The sequence below is a fragment of the Gallus gallus genome, chromosome 2 (genome assembly GCF_016699485.2).
Source record: "Gallus gallus isolate bGalGal1 chromosome 2, bGalGal1.mat.broiler.GRCg7b, whole genome shotgun sequence".
NCBI classification, from domain to species: Eukaryota; Metazoa; Chordata; class Aves; order Galliformes; family Phasianidae; genus Gallus; species Gallus gallus.
Window position 1 is genome coordinate 32,020,468 of NC_052533.1, and position 10,079 is coordinate 32,030,546.

General features: G+C 47.7%; 1 protein-coding gene and 1 non-coding gene across 2 annotated transcripts; one reads left to right on the plus strand and one right to left on the minus strand.

Annotated features, from left to right (window-relative positions):
- Positions 1-4,174: 4,174 nt before the first annotated feature.
- MIR148A (microRNA 148a) lies at positions 4,175-4,242 on the minus strand. The gene has a single exon (NR_031413.1). It is a non-coding gene; the product is annotated as a microRNA 148a (primary transcript).
- A 672-nt stretch (positions 4,243-4,914) lies between these two features.
- LOC121109870 lies at positions 4,915-6,554 on the plus strand. The gene is made up of 2 exons (XM_040695937.2): positions 4,915-5,279; positions 5,870-6,554. Exons 1-2 carry the CDS (start codon positions 5,223-5,225, stop codon positions 6,179-6,181), a joined length of 369 nt encoding a protein of 122 aa, XP_040551871.1. The 5' UTR covers positions 4,915-5,222; the 3' UTR covers positions 6,182-6,554.
- The last annotated feature ends 3,525 nt before the right edge of the window (positions 6,555-10,079 follow it).

Genomic DNA, 10,079 nt, shown 5'->3' on the forward strand with positions numbered 1-10,079 from the left:
TAAAAATCAGAAATACAGAACTTTACTACAGCTGAAGAGCATTTACAGCAGCTCTGCAGAAGGCCAGGTGTTGCAGCAAGGATGGAGTTTTCAAAACTGAAAAGCTAAGAGCCATCAGATGAAAAACTGGGTAAGACCACTGCCGCACAGAAAGCCAGTACTGCCTCGCAGTCCAACCCAAGTCAAAATAAAGTGGCAACCATTCAACCATTCATCAGCAGTCTAATGCTTTTTATTCATAAAGCAGAGGACTTTGTATGCTCACTTGTGAAAGTTATGCTGGTATAATCCAGCATGTAATTACTTCTGTGTTGGCTATACGAAGCCAAGTTTCAGCTCCCTCAGTCTGCAGTTAATTACAGTGAGGTTTCAGTACAACACCTTGTGTCTTAAATATAGGTTCAGCTGCACTGAGCTATTTTCAATACCATTAGCACCAGTAACTGAACAAATAAAACTCAATCATGTAAGAGGTTATTTCTGGAGTACAGTAAGCACAATTAACTGTAGTTGATTTCCTAGCCTGTTACAGAAAGCAAGAAAACAGCCTTACTTGAATGGCATTTGCCAAATTTTTTTTTGCAAATCCCACTTCCCTCCCAAAATAAAGCAGAAAATAAGTTTGGGATTGCATAGCAGTTCCAGTTTGCACTAAGAACCCACGTACTCTCAAACTCACTGCCCCAGAAGCAGTTTGGGCTCCTCCAGCTATGAGACCAAGAGGTACTACTGAGGTACCCCTACGGCTACAGCAGCTCTGCTTCCCATTCTGCAGCTGACAATGCTGGCACACACAGCCTTGTGTAACGTGTACCCTGCCGAGCACTTCCATCCTGCTTTCCTAAGACTTAGAGAAAGGGCCATTACTAATGCTGAAAGCCAAACAAATGGAACTCCACAACCCACTGAAATACAGCCACAGACACAGCCTGCTTTGAGTGAGCTTCCGCAGTGCTTCAGTTTGACTGGACCCAGAGATGTTTCTTGAACATAGCTGCCCAGGCAACAGATATAAACATCCCAGTGTCACTTACTGCTTTTTGGAGTCAGCTCATGACTTCCAATACTTTGTTTATATTTCGCTGGACCCTATGGTCTATTTATAAATTGTTTATCATACAGTTGCTAGAAGTCAGCAAGTTTACTTCTGTTTTTAGTAAAGCAGCACAATTTAGTTCAATGATAGCACATGTACAAAACTTGCTCTTTTCATCACTTTCTACAGCATTTTCAGGCTACAGATGGAAGCATTACATTGGTGCTTAAAAGCTCACCAGCACAAACTGTAATCTCTGGAAGTCACAAGAACTGTCCTCAATGCATCATGCCTGCTAGCATCCCGAGACTAAGTACCCACAGGCTGTGCTGCTTGCCTTCACTCTATATTCCCTTGGGCCATACCAGATGTGTTCAGCTTTCACTTTCAAAGTATCTGGCAGCAAGCTCCTTTCCTATTCTCCAGCTTCCAGAATAATAAATAGGTTGGTATCATTTCTTTGGACTCTGCCCCTTCAACTGAAAGGCTTGTTGGAAATTTGTGTAATTTACTCAGCATGCTCATTTGCTGCTCTCCAAATTAAGAAAGGGACACAATTAAATAGACACTTCAGGTTTTCAAGAAGGACCAAAATGTAAAGCAGCAGGTTAGAATATGCCGCCAGCAATGTGTTAGCTAAGAGAAATGGCCAAGAAGCCACTGGAAAATAAGTCGTACCAATGCAGTTATGTAGTTTGACATTCAGACTTTTATTTTAAATACCATCACGAGTTTTTTGGGTGTTTTGTTGTTTCTGTTTCCTGTTCCTACACAACCTTCCTCAAACATCACTCTTAAAGGGTAAGACAGAACCCTTAATCCTCTACCCAAGGCCCCAGGTACTGCCACACACCTCAAGCTCTTTCACATGCCTCACACAAGAGCTGCCATAAAACAAAACCCGCGCATACCACACAGCACATTGCTTTTGGTACATGTTTCTGATGGCCAAAGTCATAACAAGGCCAGAAAGCCTAAACTGCCACAGGACCATTATGATCACCACATTTCAAGACAAGAATAAAGCACAAAACCTGAAGCGTGGAGCTCTTCTTTTAGTCCTACCTTCAGGGCACGTGATCTCCCATATCAAAGCAGAAGTGCCACCAAAAGGTCACTGTTCCAGTAGGACTTGTAGGACAGGAGGCACTGTGTGTCACAGGCATGCGGCAAGGACAAGCCAAGGGCCACTGGGAGGCCAAGCTGCACTCACCTCGCTGTCACAGCTACCCAGCTTGAGCAGCATGGAGCTAAAACAGGCAGGCAATGGCTCCAAAAGCGACGAACTCGTTCTTCCCACCGCTGCTGGATTCAAGCGTGCCATTCGTCCCTATTCTGAAGCTACAAGTGGGCTGAAGTTACGCTGAACTGAGCTAAAATTTGAACACGCTACATTTACCCGGAAGGAATACACACACGCTCATTTCTGTGGGTTTTCAGAACTGTAATCATCTACAGCTTTAGCCAGCAAACCTGAGAAAATCTTTTTAAGATCTACTGCCCTCAGAAAGTCTATTTAGCAGTACAAAATCTGGAAGTAGCAATTTGCACTGCATATCCTATTAGGCAAGAACCACCCCTAAATTAAATATAGTGGGACTTCAGCCCCAACAATACAAGGTGTTTCCCTGTAGTGCACTGATTAAACAGTTATGGACACCACACTTCCAAGTCCTTTTTAGCAGACGTCACACTGCACAACATAAAGCAGCAGGCAATTGGCCAAAAATGGTTAGCAAAAAGGATTCCTTAAACCTCCAGTACCCAAATATAGCCCTAGCTGGTCACATGGGCTGCCATACAGTAAGTGCTCCTCACTTTACCTACCCTCTGATTAAACGGTTTGAGCTAAAAAACACGTACTCAGAATAGCATTTCAGTTTCCAGCTCTATTCCATGAAGTGTATAATCTAGCTTTACCTTCCATGCTCAGACGGGCAGGAAAGAAAAGTTAGTTCAAGTTTCCAGTGAGCCCAAAGGGGATGATTAGCTACAGAGAGCTAACAGAATACGAGCCCCCTGACGTGTGTGTGTGTATATATATGTACACACACAGACAAGCACACACACATATGTGTGTGTGTATATATATATATGCACACACATAAAGCAGCATAACTAACTTCCCACAGAATGCAGCCACTGTGAAAGGAGCCTCACTAACTCCACTGTACACAGTGATTAATATTTAAGAAGCGGTGGCACCTACTCCACCCATTGCTTCAGCAATTCCTGCCTTTCCTATTACCCTCATTACATTCAGAGCTGACCGGCTGAGGATGCCCGGCATCTCAGAGTTCCACAGTTGCATTTATATATTAAAGAACTGCGCAAAGTTCCTGAAAAGAAATGGGCCGCTGTTGTACCGCTGCCAGGCTCCAACTTCACTGAGGTGGAAAACGGTCAAGCTAGGCCTTTCCCAGCCCTTACAGCCTACATCCGTGTTGACTGTAACACAGGTGACAAGTTGCTGGTATAGAACGCTGGAACTGTATTAACAAGCACCAGCTCCATTGGACCTTCCAAAGCACTCCCTCCCTATGGGGTGAGGACCAAGCACTGCAGCCCTGGCTCGTGGCACATCACACAGCTTCTGAAGAAGCAGGGGCTCGCTCAGGTAACTATTACTTGACTGCAGTTGAGGGCTCGCAGGGTTCCTAAAGAGGAGAGAAAGCTCAGTGCCTCCAGGCCAGGCCACAGCATTCAAACAGCAAACTTACATACAAGTTACAACGGAACACGATGTCACAGCTTCTTTGCTCTAAGTACAAAGTGTTTTCTCCAGCTCCAGCCCTCACTTCATCTACAGTTCTGTTACACGCAGAACAAAGCGCAACCAGGAGCCGTGCCCGGCAGGTCAGCACGCCCACACCCGGCCCGCTTTCACCGGCACCACGTTCAGTGTCACATTCAAGCCCACGCTCAGGTCGGGCACCGACTGCGCTTCAGTACCCTCCGCACCCCCAGACGTCGCGCTATTTCGATCCCCGACAGAAGCGTGCGGGAGGCCCCGGGGCAGCAGCGGCACGGCTTTCATCCGAGCGCGGGGCCGGGCGCGGGCAGGGCGCTCCCCGGGCCTGCCACGGCGGAGCAGTGACGTGTCCACCTGAGCGAGCCGCTCCGCCGCCGCAGCCCCCGGAGACAAAGTTCTGTAGTGCACTGACTGCTATCGTAACCAGAGTCTGAGTGTCACAGAACTTTGCTTCAGGAGACCGGATCCTCCTCGGGCGCGGGCAGCGGGGCTCCCCTCCTGCAAAAGGAAGAGGGCACGGTTAGGGAAGCGCAGGAATCCCTTCGCTAACGGGGGAGCGCGCCGCGCGGAGCGGCGGCGCTGCCCGCGGCCCCAACCCCGCGGCGGCGGCCGGCTCCGGCTGACAGCGCACGGCGCGGCCGCCGCCGCCCCTCGGCCCCCGCCGCCCCCGGCCGCGCCGCCGGCCCCGGCCCCTCGCGCCGCCCGGGAGCGGCGCCCCCCTCCGCCGCAGCGCAGCGCTCCCCTCCGCCGCACCGCCGAGCGCAACAGGTCCGCCCCGCGCCGCCGGCGCCCCCGGCCGACCGCTTCGGCGCGGCCTCGCGTCCCGTCCGGCCGCGGCGGCTCCGTCCGCGCGCCCCGCGCCGCCCCGCTCCATCTTGACTTTTGCCGACGTGGAAATTTTGGGTTCGGGGACGAGCCGCGCTCTTATTGGCCAGCGGCGGGCGGGGTCGGAGGTCACGGCTGCTGTCGCCGCTCCGCGCCAAGGCGCCTCGCTCGGAGGCCACGCCCCCCCGTTGGCCACGCCCCCCCGCCCCCCGCGGGCGGGGCCGCGCCGCCGGCGGTTGCGGCCGTTGGCGGCGGGGGGAGGGGGCGCCGACGGGAGGGGAGGGCGGGCGGTGCCGAGGGAGGGGCTGCGTGTGGGGGCTGCCGCCGGCCCCTGTTCGGCCTCGGGGCGGCGGCGAGCCGGGTGCTGCGTGCGGGCGGCTTCGGGGCGGGGTACCCGCGGCCCCGTGGCGTAACTCGGGGAAACTTGGCGCATCCTGCCCGGCTCCGTGCCGAGCGCTGTCCCGCTGCACGGCGCTGCGGCTGAGGGGCTGCGCCCCGACGGCGGCCGTGTGGGCTGTGGAGCGCGTGTGCGAGAGAGCCTCGGGTATTTCTGGTGTCTGCCCCGAACTAGGAGGATTCCGAGAAGAGTGTAACGCTTTACTTGCAGGCATGTTCCCTCAGCCTGGCGTGCCTGACACGCACACTCAGGTGGATCAATGTCCTGAAGTGAGTTTCCCACTCCTCGGCTGGTTGGGTTTTTTTGGAGATTTGGCTCCTTCTGCCTGCCTGGCTCTGCAGCCTTCTGTGGCCATTAAAAGCACAGATTCCAAAGTGTGCTTCAGCACAAAACTGCCTGAACGATTATAGAGTACGTACGCATTTAAAAGTGACAGTTCCTGCCATCTTTTTCTCTCATATGTGGAATTAAGGTGACCAAAGCCAAGCCACCCCGCTGACCAGGCTGCCCGTGGCTGCTCCTCAGCCCGCAGCCCAGCGACCCACTGTGCTGGGATGGCTGCTGCTCAGGCCCGAGTGTGGCCTGACCCCCTGGGACGAGGAGTGCCAGCCTGCCCCACACGGGATGCCCACGCAGGAGCAGCCCGTCCTCCTCACTGCAGGATCCCTGCTCAGCCAAGCCTAGTGCTGGCATCTCCGAATCTGGAAGGGAAATAATCTGAAAAAGGTTTTAAAATGTGTTCTTTTGTAGTTCGTATCCAGAAAAAAAAAAAAAAATTAAAGCACGGTGTGAGGGAAGGAATAATCTCGGAAGAATCTCTTACCTTTATATATTTTTAATTTTGTCTCCTTCTTTTTAGCTCCTTTGTCTGCAGAACCAGAAATTGCAAGTCCTGGGCGAGCCTTTCTGCTGTGTCTATGAAGCCTGTTCCTGCCTTCCTGCCTGCGCCTTCCCTGTGCCGCTCGTGCCTCAGCCCTGTCCCATTCCGCTCCATTTTGCCATGGATGGGTTGTTTCCTGTCTTCCCGTTCCTGCTCTATCCCTGGCCCCTCAGCATGCTCCCCTGTGCTAGGCCGCAGAGTTGGCCTTGGCTACGCTGTTGCCACCGCCGCGTGTATGGGAATATTGATTTTACAGTGTGTGTGCTCTGTAAAAAATCAATATTTCAGTAGATTGAGCAGAGCGTGCGGTGGTGTAATGGAGCCCAGCCTGCTAATGTAACATGCAGGGGTCCTCATTCAGAGATTGAGGTCAGTCGGAAAATGGAAATGTGTTTTCTCGTTTTATTGTCTGTTTCACATTCAGTGTAGGTGTTTATGTTCTCGTGTTTAACCTATAGCGGGCATAGAGTTGCTTTAAAGTCACACCCAGCAGAATGTCACGCGTTTCACGCGACGTGCATAAAGACATGCCTCAGATGGACAGCCCATATTTAGAGTATAGGAAGCCCCCTCTCCCCCTTCCCCGTCGTGTGTCCGTTAAACAACAGTTGTGAGGAGAAATAAGTCATTTTTGTGTCTTCAAATAAAAAAGAGTTTTCTGTTATTTGGTGCAAACGTGTGTTCTGAGAACATAGTTAACCATTTGCAGTGCTTTTAATAGGTCCTGCTATAACGGCACGTATCAAACAGCATCGTAACTGGGGTCGAGTGAAAACAACGAGGGAGGGAGGAGAAATAGCAAACATACAACGCAAAACCAGAGTAATAACCCCACTGATTCTAATGGAGCTGGGATTTTAGGCAGAGTGTTCTCTACGATACACTATCTGCTTTTTAAATCATTGCATCATTCCTTAAAATCTAGCGAAAGCATTTCTTGAAATGACACATGAAACCACTGCATTCCCTGGTGCAGAGTCAAGATGAGTGCAAGCTGGCTGTGGTTTCACATCGTCACGGAGGCTTGGTACAGCTCTATCATTCCTTAATCATTTTATCTTCTGCCTTTGTCAGCGGCTATTTCTCACCTACCACATCCTCCCCCTGCAGCAATGAATACAGACCTGCACAATGTGCACAGGCGTGAGCGTTATGTCTGTGTTACCACACTTTGTGCTGAATGGCGCGCAGTCAGAGATGCGGTGGGGCCCACATGTAAAAAGGCAAAGGTGTTTATTGTCCATCATTGGTTGGAGGCTGACGGGCAGTCTTAGCTGGGGAGGTTTGCAGGACTGGAGCTGTAGCATCAGCTTCCCGTTACAACTCTGGTTTAAGACGTGGCTGATGTAAATGGCTTCCAAATGTAAAATACCGTTACCCACAGATGTTTACTGCATGGGGATTTCTTAAGCGTCAGTTGATTTTCTTCAGTCACTGGCCCATATTTCTAATGTTTATATATCTCACTGTTAGAACAAGTATTCATTGTTTTCAAGCATGGAGATTTTTTTTTTTTTCCTTACAGAAAACCACTAATTTCAACATTTTATTTTCAGTCACCATTAAGAAATCAAATGTGGTAGGAATGGTAGCAATACTATAGTATTACTAGTTGTTGGGAACCTATGCACTTATCACTCTCAGGAGAAGTGTAGTAAATCCTAATGTATTTCAGGGATAGATTAAAAATAATAGTGTAAAAACATAGAAAATACGGAATATTGAAATGCCATACTTTGACTTCATTCTACAACATTTCCACGTGTAAGTATGATAAACTTACAGTTCCAAGTCAGAACTTATGTCTGAAGATGAAGAAATAATACGTTGGGCTGAGTTTTACCTTAAGAATCCATCTGCTTTGGCAGCATCCGTCAGACCAAGAAGACTCAGGAAGGTGGGTACTGCACAAGCCAGGCAGGAGAATGTGAGACAAAGAATCCAGCTGTGACTTTCTGTGAAGTAAGGAGGAGCAATTTTTTCCCCAGAATGTTAGCTTGAACTTAAAAGGTGGTAGAGGTCTACGATACCATTTACTTTGATGGAGAAAAGACTCCGTTTTCCCAGGGTTCTCTGCCAGTTTTATGCAAGGGCAGTTTGTTTTTTTGTTTGTTTGTTTTTCATTTTAAAACAATTTGTGCATTATAAGAATTACTATCCAAATGTACTTTGAAACCAGAGTTATGCGGGATGGAAAATTAATTATCTCATTAGCCTGAGAACTTTTATGGTATTCATGCCAATGAGTAATGACCTAGTCATAAACATCAATCAGTATTACAGAACGTTTCAGAACAGAAGCAAACAATTTATATTAAGACAGTTTGTAACACTGCTTATTGATAAAAGAAAAACAATACGTTTGAAATTGGTGGCATATCGTTGTAATTCTTAGTTGGTTGTTAGCTGGGGTTGTTTGCTCTTGATTAAATATGATCTGTGTTGTATCTATGCAACTCTGTACTTCATTATTGTAACAAATGTGCTTTAAAATGGCATTATAATATCTTAATTGTGAAATCGCTATTGAGTAAATGAAGGTTAAGAGCAGTGTAATGTAGTATTTAACCAAAATGTTATTCCCTAGTGCTTACATTTCCTTGCATCGTAGAGTCATAAAATTATTTGCTAAAGTGAGTAAATAATTATAGATAGTGAAAGCAAGTCAGTGACAAAGTCAGAGAAAAGAAGCCAAGTTTCCTGAGTTCTCACTCTCTCTCTAAAAATAGAGTTGATATCTCTGTCTGTCATCATAGAGATGAGTGATTGATCGAAGTGCAATTCTGGTAGCATCTGAACATCACGAAATAAAGCAAGATCCAGTATCACAATCAAGATTCAAGGGCATAGCAGAGCACATTTTCAGTTAAGTCCAGCGGAAAATTTTCACTTGACTTTAGTAAAAGCTTTATCAGTGCATAATGTGATGGCATCGAGTGCATGAGTCATTACATTAATTAGCTGCTGTAAGTTTGCTCATAGCATCTCATAGTGTAGAGATTCGCAGCAGCAAACCCAAAGTGTCTCCTACAAAACGCAGATTCAGAAGGACTGTATGTGTGTTACAGACCCCAACCAGAGCAGCCCTGTCCTCTGTGTTTTTAGGAAGATACTAATGGATCTCCAAGGCTATCAGTGCTGTCTTAGTGTAAGAGCGTCTGTGAAACATGAATGTTTTGGAAAACAATACACGTTTCAAAATTTGGTTTTGTTCTAATTGAAATAAAATTTGGACCCTGTTGATAGAAGCAGGCTTCAAAGACAAAATCCAGCCAGAACGGTTCCTCTTACTCCATCTGAAGCTGCGTGCCATTGCATAGCTGGCCCAGAAAAAGGCTGCCATGCTGCATTGGAGGGACTCAAACCCCTCGGGAGCGCCCCGGCACTGAGCAGCTATCTAGTTTGAAGAAAAGATGGGAAAGTTTGTTTTTCACTTTTTTTTTTTTTTTTTCCAGAAGTTCAGTACTGAATCTGAGAAGCCTTACTGGAACAAATACTTTCCCACAAAATGATTGCAGTTCAGCAAGTCAGCATTTTCTGATACAAACAAATATATGGTGGGAAAATTCCCGACAAGCTTTACTTTGGAGTCTTTCAGAATAAAATCATGCAAAGGAGAACTATTGGAATGACATTTACAAAGGGATACACACAATCTGTATAGATTGCAAATAAAGTGACATAGCAGTATCGAGGACAAAGACTTGAAGGAATTTAACCTTTCCTTCTTAGGGCAGTAAAAGTCCCTGATATAAGAATCTCAGCCAGGGATAAACAAACAACCAAATTCTGTACAATTTACCACAAGCCATGACTTAATCAGTTCGTGACAGCTTCAGTGTGGATTGTGCTCAAGAGTGTAGGCAGAGCCTGGAGGAGCAGGGCTGAGATTTAGCAGCCAATGGATTTGGGACATAAAAGGCCCAACTCTGTCGAATTATGTGTCCTAGGAATGGAAAGCAAGGGTCATACTGCTCAGGTTGGTGAGTGGCTGCTTATGTAAGTGGTCTCACTGATTTCAAACCCGTCCCAAAAAAGCCACTTAACAATCTTCTGGCCTCGACATTGTGAAAAGAAGGCAAATAAACAGGCTAAGATGTATTTGAGTTGTAGTAAAATACTTCTTGCAGCAAGGGCTGGGGCAGTCATCGGTCACCTGTGTCCTCCGTCTGCCCTGCACCAGCAGCTT

What these genes read in the sequence shown, in the direction of transcription:
- LOC121109870 (XM_040695937.2), top strand. Translation starts at nt 5,223, where the DNA reads ATGTTCCCTCAGCCTGGCGTGCCTGACACGCACACTCAGGTGGATCAA. An exon ending in AGGTGGATCAATGTCCTGAA is followed by an intron (nt 5,280 to 5,869) that starts GTGAGTTTCCCA and finishes CCTTCTTTTTAG; the next exon opens with CTCCTTTGTCTGCAGAACCA.